At 34.9% G+C, this 19,473-nt stretch overlaps 2 protein-coding genes across 2 annotated transcripts; both read left to right on the forward strand.

Moving 5' to 3' along the window:
* The first annotated feature begins 3,180 nt into the window (after positions 1-3,180).
* LOC103137270 (MOB kinase activator 3A) lies at positions 3,181-12,366 on the forward strand. The gene is made up of 4 exons (XM_007550938.1): positions 3,181-3,417; positions 5,572-6,112; positions 9,258-9,460; positions 11,929-12,366. The coding sequence occupies exons 2-4, from the start codon at positions 5,695-5,697 to the stop codon at positions 11,956-11,958; spliced, it is 651 nt and encodes a 216-aa protein (XP_007551000.1). The 5' UTR covers positions 3,181-3,417; positions 5,572-5,694; the 3' UTR covers positions 11,959-12,366.
* A 3,649-nt stretch (positions 12,367-16,015) lies between these two features.
* On the forward strand, positions 16,016-19,473 carry LOC103137271 (MOB kinase activator 3A-like). Its single transcript, XM_007550939.2, has 2 exons — positions 16,016-16,567; positions 19,036-19,473. Exons 1-2 carry the CDS (start codon positions 16,307-16,309, stop codon positions 19,063-19,065), a joined length of 291 nt encoding a protein of 96 aa, XP_007551001.1. The 5' UTR covers positions 16,016-16,306; the 3' UTR covers positions 19,066-19,473.

The raw sequence follows: 19,473 nt of genomic DNA on the forward strand, positions 1-19,473 counted from the left end.
TGTGAGGGTGAAAGTTGGAACAAAAGACCTGGGACGATTAGCTAATGGATTGCAGGTGTGAGGGGTTGCAGCCTGAAGAGACCTAAATCACATTTCCTCCCCCACCCTTTTTGCCTTAATGCCACCTGTATCTGATTTCTTCATGACAATTTGAAAATTACAGATCGGATTTCTTTTAAGACCCAGGCCACTTAGATATGTGGTCCTACATCCGATATGTAGCTGATCTTTTCAAATGTGACCTGAATCTGTACCTGAACGTCATCGATACTCGACAAACGTCACTGTTCTGCGTCCTGTTACGCGCAACCGGGAAGAAAAACAACAGCCGTGGCGGACGATCAAGAGGATTAAGTTTTTAATGAACTGGCTCCGGTTGGACAACAACTTTAAAGTCGTAAATTATTCTCAATACCATCCACGTTTACTCCCACAAACACTGAGCACTTCTTTTTTTATGGTTCAAGTGTGACGTTATTGCGCCCTCTACTGCGCATGCGGGACATTTTTAAGTCGTTTGCATTTCACACGGGAGATTGCATACAAGTCGCATATATTTGGAATTGTGAAGGACCACGCAAAAAAAAAAAAAAAAATCAGATTTCACAAGAAAAATCGGAATTTAGCATTAAGGCCTGCAGTGTGAAGCTCAGAGTAACCTTTGACAAAACACAAGGAATAGATTAACAAACTAGAATCACTGAGAAAGGACTGAACTAAACAAGGCTGGCGTAATCAAAACAAGAAAATGAGGAAAACACAATAATAATGGAACTAGGATGAAATGACCAAGACAACCCAAGATCCTAACGTTTTTTGATCTCTGGAAAACAAGCCAATATTTCAATGTTGAGTCTCAGTGGAAGGGCACTGCTCCGTTACCTAGCAACCCCAGGAAGTCCAGCCCATCACCTAGCAACGCAAGCGGAGCTTCAGCCCTTTTGGTCCGCTGGGTTCACCGTTGTATGCGCAGTACAGTAGCTCCTGGGAACTACAAGTGTTTTGTTGCGGGCTTTGTTGATCCCAACTATCGCATTTTAAAGTAAATTAAACTTGGACTGCTTTAAAATATTTCTGAATTCTGAAATGACCAAATTAAGATTATTGAAACTAAACTTTGAGATGGATTCCAACAAAACCATTTGAGGTATGGCACTTTAAGATCCTGAAGCATTCGGTTTTTCAAGATTTAAGGACTCTATTACAGTGGCATAAATGGTTGTTATTGTTAAAACTTTGGCCCACCAAGGGGATTTTGAGGGGATTTTGTGAAAAGCAGTTCTTCTAAGGGAGGAATCAGGTCTGGTTTGCTTGCCTGCACAGCAACCATCTCATTATCTTCATAGTTCATAAGTGGGGGTTGAATGGAACGGGAAGTAAATAGGTAGAGTGGGGAACTATCTGCAATTATGTGAATACTGTACCAGCCTGCCGAGGAGAAAAGAGATGTGAGCCGCAAGGTAAAACTCTGACTTTCTCAGTTAAATTACAGGGAGAACCTGTACAGTCCATACAGAAAAACTCCAGACTGGGATTTAAATCCAGAGCCTACTTCCTGCAGGGAAACAGTGCTTTGAATTAATGTTTTACTTTTCATTAAGACATAAAACTCTCCTACATTAGTTCATGTGTTTATTTTTTGTGCATCTGCTCTGTCTTCTCAAACTTCCAGCTGGTCGCTCGAGCTGAGATCTGCTGGAGGTTTCTTCCTATTAAAGAGAAGTTTTTCCTCTCTACTGTCCCCACAACATTCATTTACAGTATGAAGGATCCTTATAAAGTCAACAACGCAATACAGACGATTATTTACTGTCACTATGCACCCATGAATACTGCAAGTTAATGAATCTGATTTCATTAGATAGAAAATGTTTTGAACTAATTTGAATAGTAAACTGAACTTAATGCACTGTTTAGTAACCAGGATCAATAGGAACGTGGGTAGGATTGAATGGAAATTATGTATTTTGTGAATTAATTATTGATTAACTGAATTTAACTGAAACTGAAAGTTGACAGGAAAGTGGGAGGAAAGTTCAATAGTTTCTTTTCTTGAGAAACTATTATTTATGAAGTGGGAACGCTTCATTTACCCAAAAAATTAGTTATAAAGGACGTCAGGACTTCAGTTCTACTTTTTAACTTTTTTGTCCTGGACCAGTTACCTTTGCAACTCGACCGCAACTACAGATGAATGGGTAAAAATACCAACAAGTCATTAAGGATGTTTTTTTCTATTGTATTTGATCACCTGAACCTTACATGTAAAATGCATGTTTTGTGAGTATTTTAATAGATTTACGAGCAATAAAAAGTTATCTAGAGTTGTTTATTTGTGGTTTAAACAGGATATACTGTGGGTTACTTAGACTGCGTTATGAAATAAATGAGGTTAGTCTGACAAGCTCTGTAACACACTGTCAGAGGAAGTGCCTCTGTCTTGCCAGGCAACGCTGAACAAGACCGGAAGTTGAAATGTGGCTTTTCAAAATAAGGTTTTCTCGTTCTATGTACTACGGATTTGTATCTAAAATATGTGATGTAGTTGCTTATGGTTATTTTACATAAATAATAAGCGATTCAAATAATATGTCTCGGTAGTTAAAAAAAAAGATCAAATATAAATTAATCTACATGAGCTTTATTCTCTGTATAAAATGACACTGACAACTTGATTTAGTCACAGTAAAAAAAAAAAGATTATAATAATTTACTTTGAGAAAGTAAATTATTAAATTTAATCAAATTGCATATTTATATACATATATGTACCGATTAGACATATGGTACATTTTGAAATCCCAAAAACAAGAAGCAGTAGAAGAAGAAAAATATAATTGTACTCCTTTCTACATATACATTTCTGTTTTCTCTGGTGTGTTTTAAATAAACAACAAGCTAGCTATTAGAGTAGACTGACTGGTTGTAACATCTTAAAAGATATGTGTAGATCCCTAATCTCTTATCTAATCTGTAATCTGTACAAATGCCTGTCTACTGAGAATGTGTGAAACACTTTCTATTCATCTCTAATTCCATAATAAAATTTTTCCCAAAGTTTTATTCATGTATGTACAACCTGGGTAAGATTCATTATGTAATATCCAAGCAACAATATTTTCATAAATTCGTTACAATCCAGTGGAAAAATTCAAGTCGATTATTTTGAAGGACTCAACCGGAAGTCACTAGCGTTACCGCTAACTTTGTGGTGGTGTACTTTTCGCATCGCAGGGAGGAGTCAGACGTTAGTTTCTTCATTAAAGTGGCATATTTATTGATTTATCGCCGTCTTTGCAGCATGTTTAGCTGCCTGAACCCATAATGTAGGTCGCGCATATCACTGACGTACAGCTATCGACGAGTTATCGTGTAATCTTTCGGCAGAAGACCGAAGGAAACAGGAAGGCGGAACAAGTAAGTTCGGGAAAGTGCCTTTCAACTGTGCGGTTTCGTCACCGTTTGATCAGACCGTCTCAGATAACTGATGTTGTTTGTGGTTGATTTGGTTGATAATTGTAATTGTGGGTATATAAGGTTTCTTGTGTATGATTATTATTATTATCATTATTATTTTATTTTTCGTTGTTGTTTTTTGAGCAACAAGTCCGTGCGCGCTGTGCAGCGTCTAGAACAAACTTCACCAACAGTCGTCATGTGCCCCGCTGTTTTAATCTCCGGGGCTTTCATCCTGGAAAATGAGCTAAAAACGACACAAATCCGCATTGTTATGAGGGGGGTGGTGCTCATTCTTCAGACAGAGGGCTAAATAACGGCACTAGTGTGAAGTTGCGATGCTAAAGGCGGGTTCCGTCGTTTTAAAGGTTGTGCATCGTAAGCTTTCAGGGCTCTGAAGTAGGAAATGACTCACGCAGACTCCATGTTTCATCTTTAATGTAGAAGTAACGCTGTTTCACCTTAATTATTGACTTTACTTAACTTGTTTTGAATGTATTTGAAATTGGTGGCACTATTTTGTAGCCGATAAAGTTGGGTTTCGTTTTAAACATTTAACATTTTGAGGGAAGGAGGGGGATTCCTTCTTTTGCGCCCCACCTGTATTCATTGGAGACACAAAAATGCCATAACTATAATATATTTTTACACACAAATATTCATGATAATTCAGAATTGTAAACCCCTTTAGTGGTCATTTTAGTTTATGTCTATTTTTGCTTCTTAAAAACACAAAAAGTGGATTTTTCTTTTCTTCCCTTCCCATATATGCACATTTTAATTTCTCAGTGGGTATTCTACAAACCTTGAAGTCTCAAAAAATAACAGCAACCGTGATTCTGATCCATATTTGAGATTTTTTTTTCCAGTGCAAAGTGATAAAGAATTTTCTCCACCAGGATCCATGGAGACGTTCCTATAAAGATAGTAATTTTTACAGCATGAAAATATTCCTGAAATCAAAAATAAACTGTGGTCATTGAGGCATGTCTCCTGACATCTGATGAAAACTGATTTTAAACTATATGAACAATAGTTCTGGGGTCATTTAGCGAAATCTGGGAAAAAACTGTGACCCAAAATCATGCTTAATTAAAAGATATATTTAGACGTGATAAAAATGTTCAACAAAAATCCTTTAGTGAAACTTGTCAGAATATTTCAGTTAATTGATCAACTAAAAGATCAAATTTATGAATACAGAGTTTTAAAAACTGTGACAGAATATTATAGAGAATATTAAACTATGAATTATTTTCTGTTTTTGATCTGCGATTTGTGCAGCATCTACCCCAAAAATGTTGAAAACATTAACAGGATTGACTAAAGACGAGAATAAAAAATAGTAAGTATAAAAGTACAAACTTTTTAAAATATTTGAGATGAAATCTGAAGTGGATAATAATGCTTAACTGTTTAATAACTAAAATCATGTAGAATCTTTGGATTCTGACTACTGGAAATTAATATTATCTTACTATAGATTACCTTTCAAGAAGAAAAAATAGTCTCAAAATAATAAATGTGGATGTTTTTGTATTTTGATGTGTATTTAGTCTGTTAATTCAATCCCAAATCAATGAGAACAGCAGTTTGATCTGACTCAGATTTGAACCAGATGAGTTTTCAAGCAGCTTTTAATTTGTTTGTGTGCGAAACAGAACGGGTTTGGACTATGGACCTTAGAGAGTCTGCAGCTTTATACAGTCGCCTCAGAAACAGTCAACTTTAAAATGAAGCCAATATTCAGATTTGTGTGTGAAGTTTGAACTTTAGGTTTTATTTCTGTTGATGAGCCGGTTTGGGGCATCAAAAACACCCAGTTCTGTTCAGCAATGTGAATTCACTGATCTGCTACCATTGACGTTTGTCACAAAATTACTTTTTTCTCTTAATCATTAAATGGATGAATGCACCAACCAACGGTGTGTGCTTTCCTGTAATTTACCCCCATCAAAAAATCTGAAGTCTTTATTCAGTTTTATAGTTTTTTTGGGGGTGAAATAATTGGCAGCAAACCTCAAAGAATTCCAAAAATTGGCCTCGCACCACATTTGTAACCTTATATTTTGCTACTTTAATGTCTAATCTGATTCTTATTTCTTCTGGATGCAGGTTAAGAAGCAGAAGCCAAACGGTTTGAAAACACTGAGGTCTGCAAAGGTTGTTTGCGCAACCTTTTGACTGCGTCCTCCTCCACAGTAAATAATTCACCAGAGGGATCCGTCGTAGGCGACCATGTCTATGGCCCTGAAGCAAGTCTTCAACAAAGACAGAACGTTCCGGCCCAAACGCAAGTTCGAGCCCGGCACGCAGCGCTTCGAGCTGCACAAGAAGGCGCAGGCGTCTCTAAACGCGGGCCTGGACCTGAAGCAGGCCGTGCAGCTGCCGCACGGCGAGGACCTCAACGACTGGGTGGCCGTCCACGTGGTCGACTTCTTCAACCGCATCAACCTCATCTACGGCACCATCAGCGATTCCTGCACCGACCAGACCTGCCCCGTTATGTCCGGCGGGCCCAAGTACGAGTACCGCTGGCAGGACGAGCACAAGTACAAGAGGCCGACTGCGCTGTCGGCACCCAAGTACATGAGCCTGCTCATGGACTGGATCGAGGTACAGATCAACAACGAGAACATCTTCCCCACCAACGTCGGTGAGTCTTTGTTTTTGTGGGTTTTTTGTTTTTTTGTTTTTTTTGAGTTTCGCTAATTTATTTTATTTTATTCACTGATTTTTCTATATTTGCAAACCAACAAAGTAGTGTTAAATAACCGGATAAGAGAACGAATAACCTCAACAGAAATAAAATGAACATAAAAAACTAGGAGGTGTGCGGTAAGATGGATACATTCAGAACAAAGACAAAAAAACTGAAATTATTCAATTGTTTTTGAACCAAAACCATTACATTTGTTCGTTTAGGTTTTCTGGTTTTGGAAAATTTAGGTTCCCCTTTAAATTGTTCGGTTTTTTTGTTTTCCTTTTTTTTGGGTTTTTTTTTGGTTAACCAAACCACCACTTCAATTGATTTTTAAGTTGTTTTTAGGCAAATTTTTCTTTCAAAAAACGGAAAAAAGGGGTTTTGTTTGGGCCCAAACCTTCGGTTTGAAACTTTTTTTCTTTTGTTTTTTGTTGTTAAAAAGGGGAAAAATGATAAATCATACAAATTGAAATAATTGAGGTTGTTTTAATTTATCATGTGATTAATTGATTTCTTGCAACAGACCTAATCTGTTCTCCTGTTTTATAGTTAAATATTGAAGGAATTGCTGTATTAAAATAAGGGACATTGAGTAAATTGTTTCTTTAAATTTGCAGATAAACCATCGTCTATGTTGAGTACAGTAACACTGGTAATAAATGTCAATTTAAAATTGCACATACACTTTCAAGCTGCAGTATGTAAAAAAAAAATATTTATGAAACGGATAATAATAACAGCCATTTGCTGAAAGGGCAACATTAGCTCATTAGTTATTACTAACTATTAGCAGTAGCTATTAGCTACTATTGGCAGTAGCTAATAGTTAGTAATAAGGCCAAAAAACCTTTTGTCTGTAAATATATTCTACCCAGAAATAGTCAAGTGGCAGTTTTAGCTTCACACAAAATAAACAATGAAAAACTTTACATTTATTTTATTTAAAGGTTACATACTGCAGCTTTAATTCTTCTGCATCACATCAGACACAAAATAAGCTAACATTAATGGCTTCCTGAATCATCATGATAACAAAGGATTACTATAATCTCGGTTTCTGAAAGCCTCTCCGTTTGTATAAAAAGTAAATAAAAGACTAAAGACATTACATCTTTACTCCTCTATCTGTAATTTGATGTTCTTATAGTGAAGATTAATTTTGCTTAGAAATGCAGATTTGATATAAAATATATGGATAAAATATTCCTAGAAAATGTATGCACATTTTTAGTTTTATTATTCTCAACAATAACTATTAGCATTTAATGCATTCTGCATTATTATATGCAAATATTTACACATTAAATATGAGTTAAGATTCAACATTGTGACCTAACCCTATGAAATAATTTATACATTTCTAAAAAAAAAAAGTAAAAAAAAATTTGATGAGTGATGTAGAAATAATCAGTGTATATACTGAAAATGTAACAGTACGATTATTTAACTTATTATTTCTGAATCTGTGTACAGTAAACTGGTTTTATTTAGATATTCACATTATCCTCAGTTAAGTTGAATAAATCTGGATGAATCAAAGTTGTTTTGATCTTCTGCAGTCAAACCTTCATGTTAACCGTTTCATAAAACTCATATTCAACAGAAAATGAAACATAGAGCTCATTCAGCAGGGTAAATCAACCCATTGTGTCCTTATCCGCTCATCAGCAGCGCCTGCTCTTCACGTGTGGCCTTTGAGTTTCTGTGGTTCCCATCAGTCCGAACTCTCCGTTTATTCTCGCTAAACTTGAAGTTGTTGAAAGAAAACCACTTCCTCCTCTGCAGCTCTACAGTCAACATTTATCACCAGTTTCTTTTGACGCTTTTTCCACCATGAAGCTTCCTGAGACGAAGCCAAACGAGCTGAAGCATGGAGACAAACGGGTTTTCTAGTGTCAATAGAAATGTTTTTCGACAGGGTGTCTTTGGTTGTAGCCTAGATGAGAGGAAAATTATTTTTGCCGCAGTCGCTTCTAATAGCAAAAATATAATTTAGAAACCTTGAAACACTAAAACAAGTAATCACGCAGTGGGAAAATTAAACACAATGTCAAAGACAGACAGTAATCAAAAGGAACAATCGCCTCAGATAATATTACAAATGCAGAAGGTTGAGATGAGATAATTTGCAGATTGTTTGTAGAGACAACATGAAAGTCGTTAATAGCCCTAGAGCTGCAATGGCTAAGTATGAGGTTATGGTTTAATGTTGTTTAAACAGAAAACACTGCTTGTTGTTTACTGTAGCCTAGTTTTACTCTGACTCAGTTACTGTGCAGAGAAATTGAGACCATGACGTAATAATGCAAGATTACGTTTACAAAGATCAATAAACTTTACATTCTAATGAACATTTAACGCTGGAAAATAAACAAAATGCTTCATAAAGTTAATTATAAAGTCTCTGCAAACAAAATTGTCCCTCACAAAAGGGCTAAAGCACCAGACTGAAGACTTTTTTCATCCAGTTTTTGGTAGAAAGAGGAAAAAAGTTAAATCATGCTAATTGTTGAGTTTAATTCATGATCCAATTAATTAATTGATTTTTTTTGCTTATTGCAACAGGCCTATTTATAATGTTGAATAAAAATCAAAATAAAGTTCAACCTGAAATAATCATCTGTAACCCAAACTCTGGTGCAAAAAGCAACTTTTAAAAATAACCTGTGGAAAAAAAATAAATAAATAAAATAGTTGTGCAATCCAAAATATGAAGCGTTTGTATTTCAAGGCTGGATTTATTAGATTACCTTCTGCGTTTCGCATCGCAGACGTTGAGGATTCGGTAAAACCGTGGCAGTGGCGTTCTCGTCTGGACGTTATTATCTCTGCATGTATGCATGGCCTCTGCTGCGGCTCAGCAGCTGACTTTACAACAGAAACATCCAGGCAGTGGATTAAAAAAATGGGTCACACCATGCCCAGTGCACTATGAATAGAAACCACCGCTGATGTGAACTACTTCCTGCTAATTTTGTCAAAGCAAACTGCAGTCAGACGAACAGAAAATGTAACTTTTTACTAGGTAGTTTGTTGTGAATGTGTTTTATGCGTGGTGCAGACAGTAAGAGAGTCTCTCCTTCTGCTGCTCCCCCAGGTACTCCTTTCCCTAAGTGCTTCATGCAGGTGGCTAAGAAGATTTTGTCTCGTCTGTTCCGGGTGTTTGTCCACGTCTACATCCACCACTTCGACCGGGTCTCCCAGATGGGCGCTGAGGCGCACGTCAACACCTGCTACAAGCATTTCTATTACTTCGTCACTGAGTTCAACCTGACGGACCACAAAGAACTGGAACCCCTGGTGAGTCAAACACACCTGGACCTGAGCAAACTAAACACCAGAAAGGCTTCAAATGGGGGCAAATCAGAGAGCAAACAACCTAATAAATAATAATTACAGATCCTTGTTTTAATTTGATTTAATTGGTTAAATTATATTAAAATTTACAAATGAAGACAAGATTATTTTCTAAAGGAACTTTCATTTTAACATTAACTTAAAAATCTGTATGTCTTAGATAAAAAAGTAAAAGTATTATGTGGAAGGAATTTGGGAAAAACAAATAATTAAAATCAAAGCTTTAGCGCCCCTAGCGGTGAAACGGCGTAAAAGCACCACCATTTCACAACATACCTGAACATTTGATTCTTTTAGTACATCTAGGTAATTATATTATATTCATGATATATATAATAATATATATTAACAATATATATCAATAATAATGTGCTAATATAATATAATATTATATTATTATTATTATCTCAGTATTTAATTTCGCTTTGGATTAATGAAGTATTTTTAATTGAATTTGAATTATCTATTATTATTTAAATAGAGAAAATATTGTCAACAACAAGAGTCATTGTTAAAGAAGCTGGCTGTTCAGAGAGATCTATTTTTGGAAAGTTGAGTGGAAGGAAAAACTTTTAGGCATAGATTTGTAAGTACCTGGGAAAGCCACAGTCAAAGTGTCCTGAACTCTGGGTAAAGAGGACTAGACTGTTGCTCAGATGCAATCAAATCAGGCTTTTAATTTGGAAATCAAGGTCGTAAAGAAAGTGGAGAGGCACACTCTGTCTTGAGGTTCGCTGGAGCTTTCAGAATGATGATTTGGGGCTAAATCGTCTGCTGGCCTAACACATCCAAAGCCAGTGAAGCCGTTTCCTTCTGATGGTGAGTTTTATGGGGATGAAAGAACCGATACATAGATTAATGACCATGATAGAACTGGAGTGGAACGAGAGCCAACCAAGTACTGCTCAAATAATCAATAGTAGGCTTAGTTGGCTTAACTAAGTTCATCAACTTTTTTTATAATATGCTGGTTTGTTGAGATGTACCTGTTGTGTCATAGTGAGTGATGGTAAAAATAAACTGCCTGCTGTTCAGCTTGAATGAGAAAGTCTGAATCATGCAAAATGCTCTGTGCAGCCAAAAGCAAAAACATGTAAATTTCCACCCATGAAGGTAAACACAGCAGCTCTGCAGACTGGCTCGTTTTCATACATGTTGCAAAAACAAACGTTGGGACATTTTATTTGGGTTTAAACTAAGGTTTTCTCTCAAACAGTGCAGTTTTCCTGCAGCCTTACTGAGCATGCTCAGACTGAAGGCCCCTCCCCCCTCTGAGGAAACTGTTTATGGATTTAAAGCAACATGTTTTGACATTTCTCGGATCTGCAAAGTAGGTCTCCCTGATCAGATTGAGTTTACAGAGCTGTAAACTCAGAGCTTTAACCTTTAACCTGTTTTCTGTTTTTGATCCATCGACGTCTTTTCATGTGATCAAGCTCTGGAAAAACTCGGCTGCTTCAAAATCAGGACTTTATTTCACCACCTTGGAAGATTAACAATGAAAAATGATTTTAAAAAAAATTATATTATCTGTTTAATCACACATGTATGTTTCCTGCAGTGAATAGTTGAGAAAAATTTTAATTTTAGCCTCACAGAGTCACCATGCTGACCTAATTCAACCAATCTAGAGGGGAAAATGCACCTTAAAAGTAATAATTACATAAATTCTTTACAATATTTTCACAATTTCTTATCAATATTTGCATGCAACATTAACTGGTTTTAGCTGTTGATTGATACAAACTTGCAGAATAAAGAAAAATCTTGTTTTTTGACTAGAAATGAAAGAACGAGATGTTTAAAGCAGCAATTAAGCCAAAACTGTACAAAAAATGTTCTACCCAGAACTTCTGAAGTGGCATTTTTAGATTCACCTGCTTCAAAATAAATAAATCTGATCTGTAAAAATAAATAAATCTCAGATTAAGCTCCTGTTGCTCTCCATCTATTAATCAACAGATCAGATGTGTCGTTTAAGTACACTTGATCATTTGCAGCAAAGGAATGCTATAATTTTAGCCAATAAAATGTTTATTTTCTAATTTAAAAAAGGAATTAAATAATTTGTCTATTTGTAATTTTATGTGTTTCTACTATTGCATGAAATAGGTTTCAGTAGTTGAATAAAAAATCAGCAGAATGGAACAATTTCTTTAAAATAAAATATAATCAGTTGTACTCAGAAAAAATGTAGCAATACTCTTGAACTCACACATTTAAATTAATTTATGCCTTGAAAATTAAAGTTTTTTTTTATTCTATTAGAGCTTTATTAGGAATTAACTTGTTTTACTGGTGCAGCTCAATAAATCAGAAAATCATTGAAAAGTTAATTTATTTCAGAGTCAGCCATTAATACTGATTATATTTAGCGTTTCTAATAATCGACTCGCTGTTTGTTTCCACAGAAAGAGATGACTGCTCGAATGTGCCACTGAGGGATCTGAGGACACGCTGGACACGTCCATCCGTCCATCTCCATGACTGAATCAGAGAGAGAAATGGGAGCAAAGAAATCCAGAGTCTATTTTTATATTTAAGTACTGTAATCTATTTTATCCACATTCTTTAGGTTTTCAACAAGAACATTCTCGTGTGAGGCAAACTATTCCTTTAAAAAAGAAAAAAAAAACAAAAGAAAAAAAAGCTCTTGCAGACATGTTATCAGATCACAGTATTAAGAGGCATATGTTTGTGTTCATGTTTTTCTATTTTATTTCAATTGTTCCACCAGGCTATCTCCTTCCTCTCGGTTTAAAATGATCTGAAATTAGATTTTTATTTCTGACTGTAAGTCTTAAAAATCACTATGTTGTTACATTAAAGTGATTTCTAATCTGTTTTAAGTGGAAGTGGTTTGTTTGTGTTTACATCAACACTGACTGGGTTCCAGCAAAGTTATTATAGTTAAACTAAAACTGACTGAAGGGCAAAACCTGAAACTGGGAAAACATTTTCTTTAACTGAAATAAATAAAAACAGTAATTAATGGGGAAAATGATTATACAACTTACTGAAATACAGATATAATACTCTTCATTTTCCTGTTAATCTATTTTTTCAGACTGACATGAAATTGATTTTTTTTATTTACTTTTTCCACACAAGCAGTTTACGTCAGTTGTTAGCAAATTATGGCACTTTATGCTCCTCGCGGCGGTACTTAAAACTGTCCGTAAAATGGCGACAGCAAAAGCTGGGACAAAGTGCCAAAGTCAGATGATTGTTCCAGAATAATTTAACTGAAAATCGGTTATATAGGTATAATCACAATACTTTGACTTTTTGTGTTCTGCATCTAAAAATTTAAGTATAAAACAACTCAAACTAGTACTATAACTAATAAAACTAAATAATTAAAGCTGCAGTAACTTTTATAAATGTTTTTTGAATGTATTTTTTTAAAACTGTCTCCATGTCATGTCATATAATGTGAGATAAAATGTGGAAACATCGATCTCCACTTCTGTCATCTATTGCCATTTGAAGAAATGCAACGCTCCAGAGCTAAAACAACCAATCGGTTCCAGGAGGAGGGACTTAGCGTTGTTAATCATCCTCATGTACTCGCTGCTAAATGTACTAATGGCAGAGAAACAATTTGTCGTTACAGAAAAACTGTTTATCTGTGTGGCTATGCTAACTAGCCTTAGCATTCATAACATTTAAGCCATCTGAGAGCAAGGGGGTAAGAGGATGAGATTTTGATTGACATTGCTAAGACCCGCCTCCCAGCTCTGATTGGTTGTTTTTAGTTGGAGCTGGGAGATGGCAGAGGAGCTCAATGTTTCACATTTCAGTTTTTGGTAAATTATCTGTCTTCTACCATATTGTCATGATATGGTAACAGTTTAAAAACATGCAAAAATATTTTTTTTAAATAAGTTTCATATTACAGTTTTAATACTAATAAAAAACTAGCAACAAAATACAACTAAACTATAATGGAGGGAAAAAGTTTCTGTAAACAAAATTGTCCTTCAGAAAAAGGGCTAGCTGAGACCAAAACTCAAGACTGAAGACTTCTGTCATCCAGTTTTCTGTAGAAAAAAAAATAAAAATACTAAATCATACAAATTAAAATGATTGAGTTTGTTTTAATTTATCATGCGATTAATTGACTTATTGATTATTAGGTTTACATGCTGCATAGCAGCAGGATAACTCATTTTTATTTTAATGTTAAACCATTTAAGTCACAACTTTCAAACTTAAGGCCCGGGGGCCAAATCTGGCCCGNATCATGTGATTAATTGATTTCTTGCAACAGACCTAATCTGTTCTCCTGTTTTATAGTTAAATATTGAAGGAATTGCTGTATTAAAATAAGGGACATTGAGTAAATTGTTTCTTTAAATTTGCAAATAAACCATCGTCTATGTTGAGTACAGTAACACTGGTAATAAATGTCAATTTAAAATTGCACATACACTTTCAAGCTGCAGTATGTAAAAAAAAAATATTTATGAAACGGATAATAATAACAGCCATTTGCTGAAAGGGCAACATTAGCTCATTAGTTATTACTAACTATTAGCAGTAGCTATTAGCTACTATTGGCAGTAGCTAATAGTTAGTAATAAGGCCAAAAAACCTTTTGTCTGTAAATATATTCTACCCAGAAATAGTCAAGTGGCAGTTTTAGCTTCATACAAAATAAACAATGAAAAACTTTACATTTATTTTATTTAAAGGTTGCATACTGCAGCTTTAATTCTTCTGCATCACATCAGACACAAAATAAGCTAACATTAATGGCTTCCTAAATCATCATGATAACAAAGGATTACTATAATCTCGGTTTCTGAAAGCCTCTCCGTTTGTATAAAAAGTAAATAAAAGACTAAAAACATTACATCTTTACTCCTCTATCTGTAATTTGATGTTCTTATAGTGAAGATTAATTTTGCTTAGAAATGCAGATTTGATATAAAATATATGGATAAAATATTCCTAGAAAATGCATGCACATTTTTAGTTTTATTATTCTCAACAATAACTATTAGCATTTAATGCATTCTGCATTATTATATGCAAATATTTACACATTAAATATGAGTTAAGATTCAACATTGTGACCTAACCCTATGAAATAATTTATACATTTCTAAAAAAAAAAAGTAAAAAAAAATTTGATGAGTGATGTAGAAATAATCAGTGTATATACTGAAAATGTAACAGTACGATTATTTAACTTATTATTTCTGAATCTGTGTACAGTAAACTGGTTTTATTTAGATATTCACATTATCCTCAGTTAAGTTGAATAAATCTGGATGAATCTAAGTTGTTTTGATCTTCTGCAGTCAAACCTTCATGTTAACCGTTTCATAAAACTCATATTCAACAGAAAATGAAACATAGAGCTCATTCAGCAGGGTAAATCAACCCATTGTGTCCTTATCCGCTCATCAGCAGCGCCTGCTCTTCACGTGTGGCCTTTGAGTTTCTGTGGTTCCCATCAGTCCGAACTCTCCGTTTATTCTCGCTAAACTTGAAGTTGTTGAAAGAAAACCACTTCCTCCTCTGCAGCTCTACAGTCAACATTTATCACCAGTTTCTTTTGACGCTTTTTCCACCATGAAGCTTCCTGAGACGAAGCCAAACGAGCTGAAGCATGGAGACAAACGGGTTTTCTAGTGTCAATAGAAATGTTTTTCGACAGGGTGTCTTTGGTTGTAGCCTAGATGAGAGGAAAATTATTTTTGCCGCAGTCGCTTCTAATAGCAAAAATATAATTTAGAAACCTTGAAACACTAAAACAAGTAATCACGCAGTGGGAAAATTAAACACAATGTCAAAGACAGACAGTAATCAAAAGGAACAATCGCCTCAGATAATATTACAAATGCAGAAGGTTGAGATGAGATAATTTGCAGATTGTTTGTAGAGACAACATGAAAGTCGTTAATAGCCCTAGAGCTGCAATGGCTAAGTATGAGGTTATGGTTTAATGTTGTTTAAACAGAAAACACTGCTTGTTGTTTACTGTAGCCTAGTTTTACTCTGACTCAGTTACTGTGCAGAGAAATTGAGACCATGACGTAATAATGCAAGATTACGTTTACAAAGATCAATAAACTTTACATTCTAATGAACATTTAACGCTGGAAAATAAACAAAATGCTTCATAAAGTTAATTATAAAGTCTCTGCAAACAAAATTGTCCCTCACAAAAGGGCTAAAGCACCAGACTGAAGACTTTTTTCATCCAGTTTTTGGTAGAAAGAGGAAAAAAGTTAAATCATGCTAATTGTTGAGTTTAATTCATGATCCAATTAATTAATTGATTTTTTTTGCTTATTGCAACAGGCCTATTTATAATGTTGAATAAAAATCAAAATAAAGTTCAACCTGAAATAATCATCTGTAACCCAAACTCTGGTGCAAAAAGCAACTTTTAAAAATAACCTGTGGAAAAAAAATAAATAAATAAAATAGTTGTGCAATCCAAAATATGAAGCGTTTGTATTTCAAGGCTGGATTTATTAGATTACCTTCTGCGTTTCGCATCGCAGACGTTGAGGATTCGGTAAAACCGTGGCAGTGGCGTTCTCGTCTGGACGTTATTATCTCTGCATGTATGCATGGCCTCTGCTGCGGCTCAGCAGCTGACTTTACAACAGAAACATCCAGGCAGTGGATTAAAAAAATGGGTCACACCATGCCCAGTGCACTATGAATAGAAACCACCGCTGATGTGAACTACTTCCTGCTAATTTTGTCAAAGCAAACTGCAGTCAGACGAACAGAAAATGTAACTTTTTACTAGGTAGTTTGTTGTGAATGTGTTTTATGCGTGGTGCAGACAGTAAGAGAGTCTCTCCTTCTGCTGCTCCCCCAGGTACTCCTTTCCCTAAGTGCTTCATGCAGGTGGCTAAGAAGATTTTGTCTCGTCTGTTCCGGGTGTTTGTCCACGTCTACATCCACCACTTCGACCGGGTCTCCCAGATGGGCGCTGAGGCGCACGTCAACACCTGCTACAAGCATTTCTATTACTTCGTCACTGAGTTCAACCTGACGGACCACAAAGAACTGGAACCCCTGGTGAGTCAAACACACCTGGACCTGAGCAAACTAAACACCAGAAAGGCTTCAAATGGGGGCAAATCAGAGAGCAAACAACCTAATAAATAATAATTACAGATCCTTGTTTTAATTTGATTTAATTGGTTAAATTATATTAAAATTTACAAATGAAGACAAGATTATTTTCTAAAGGAACTTTCATTTTAACATTAACTTAAAAATCTGTATGTCTTAGATAAAAAAGTAAAAGTATTATGTGGAAGGAATTTGGGAAAAACAAATAATTAAAATCAAAGCTTTAGCGCCCCTAGCGGTGAAACGGCGTAAAAGCACCACCATTTCACAACATACCTGAACATTTGATTCTTTTAGTACATCTAGGTAATTATATTATATTCATGATATATATAATAATATATATTAACAATATATATCAATAATAATGTGCTAATATAATATAATATTATATTATTATTATTATCTCAGTATTTAATTTCGCTTTGGATTAATGAAGTATTTTTAATTGAATTTGAATTATCTATTATTATTTAAATAGAGAAAATATTGTCAACAACAAGAGTCATTGTTAAAGAAGCTGGCTGTTCAGAGAGATCTATTTTTGGAAAGTTGAGTGGAAGGAAAAACTTTTAGGCATAGATTTGTAAGTACCTGGGAAAGCCACAGTCAAAGTGTCCTGAACTCTGGGTAAAGAGGACTAGACTGTTGCTCAGATGCAATCAAATCAGGCTTTTAATTTGGAAATCAAGGTCGTAAAGAAAGTGGAGAGGCACACTCTGTCTTGAGGTTCGCTGGAGCTTTCAGAATGATGATTTGGGGCTAAATCGTCTGCTGGCCTAACACATCCAAAGCCAGTGAAGCCGTTTCCTTCTGATGGTGAGTTTTATGGGGATGAAAGAACCGATACATAGATTAATGACCATGATAGAACTGGAGTGGAACGAGAGCCAACCAAGTACTGCTCAAATAATCAATAGTAGGCTTAGTTGGCTTAACTAAGTTCATCAACTTTTTTTATAATATGCTGGTTTGTTGAGATGTACCTGTTGTGTCATAGTGAGTGATGGTAAAAATAAACTGCCTGCTGTTCAGCTTGAATGAGAAAGTCTGAATCATGCAAAATGCTCTGTGCAGCCAAAAGCAAAAACATGTAAATTTCCACCCATGAAGGTAAACACAGCAGCTCTGCAGACTGGCTCGTTTTCATACATGTTGCAAAAACAAACGTTGGGACATTTTATTTGGGTTTAAACTAAGGTTTTCTCTCAAACAGTGCAGTTTTCCTGCAGCCTTACTGAGCATGCTCAGACTGAAGGCCCCTCCCCCCTCTGAGGAAACTGTTTATGGATTTAAAGCAACATGTTTTGACATTTCTCGGATCTGCAAAGTAGGTCTCCCTGATCAGATTGAGTTTACAGAGCTGTAAACTCAGAGCTTTAACCTTTAACCTGTTTTCTGTTTTTGATCCATCGACGTCTTTTCATGTGATCAAGCTCTGGAAAAACTCGGCTGCTTCAAAATCAGGACTTTATTTCACCACCTTGGAAGATTAACAATGAAAAATGATTTTAAAAAAAATTATATTATCTGTTTAATCACACATGTATGTTTCCTGCAGTGAATAGTTGAGAAAAATTTTAATTTTAGCCTCACAGAGTCACCATGCTGACCTAATTCAACCAATCTAGAGGGGAAAATGCACCTTAAAAGTAATAATTACATAAATTCTTTACAATATTTTCACAATTTCTTATCAATATTTGCATGCAACATTAACTGGTTTTAGCTGTTGATTGATACAAACTTGCAGAATAAAGAAAAATCTTGTTTTTTGACTAGAAATGAAAGAACGAGATGTTTAAAGCAGCAATTAAGCCAAAACTGTACAAAAAATGTTCTACCCAGAACTTCTGAAGTGGCATTTTTAGATTCACCTGCTTCAAAATAAATAAATCTGATCTGTAAAAATAAATAAATCTCAGATTAAGCTCCTGTTGCTCTCCATCTATTAATCAACAGATCAGATGTGTCGTTTAAGTACACTTGATCATTTGCAGCAAAGGAATGCTATAATTTTAGCCAATAAAATGTTTATTTTCTAATTTAAAAAAGGAATTAAATAATTTGTCTATTTGTAATTTTATGTGTTTCTACTATTGCATGAAATAGGTTTCAGTAGTTGAATAAAAAATCAGCAGAATGGAACAATTTCTTTAAAATAAAATATAATCAGTTGTACTCAGAAAAAATGTAGCAATACTCTTGAACTCACACATTTAAATTAATTTATGCCTTGAAAATTAAAGTTTTTTTTTATTCTATTAGAGCTTTATTAGGAATTAACTTGTTTTACTGGTGCAGCTCAATAAATCAGAAAATCATTGAAAAGTTAATTTATTTCAGAGTCAGCCATTAATACTGATTATATTTAGCGTTTCTAATAATCGACTCGCTGTTTGTTTCCACAGAAAGAGATGACTGCTCGAATGTGCCACTGAGGGATCTGAGGACACGCTGGACACGTCCATCCGTCCATCTCCATGACTGAATCAGAGAGAGAAATGGGAGCAAAGAAATCCAGAGTCTATTTTTATATTTAAGTACTGTAATCTATTTTATCCACATTCTTTAGGTTTTCAACAAGAATGTTCTCGTGTGAGGCAAACTATTCCTTTAAAAAAGAAAAAAAAAACAAAAGAAAAAAAAGCTCTTGCAGACATGTTATCAGATCACAGTATTAAGAGGCATATGTTTGTGTTCATGTTTTTCTATTTTATTTCAATTGTTCCACCAGGCTATCTCCTTCCTCTCGGTTTAAAATGATCTGAAATTAGATTTTTATTTCTGACTGTAAGTCTTAAAAATCACTATGTTGTTACATTAAAGTGATTTCTAATCTGTTTTAA

Source organism: Poecilia formosa, unplaced genomic scaffold (genome assembly GCF_000485575.1).
Source record: "Poecilia formosa unplaced genomic scaffold, Poecilia_formosa-5.1.2 Scaffold38, whole genome shotgun sequence".
NCBI lineage: Eukaryota > Metazoa > Chordata > Actinopteri > Cyprinodontiformes > Poeciliidae > Poecilia > Poecilia formosa.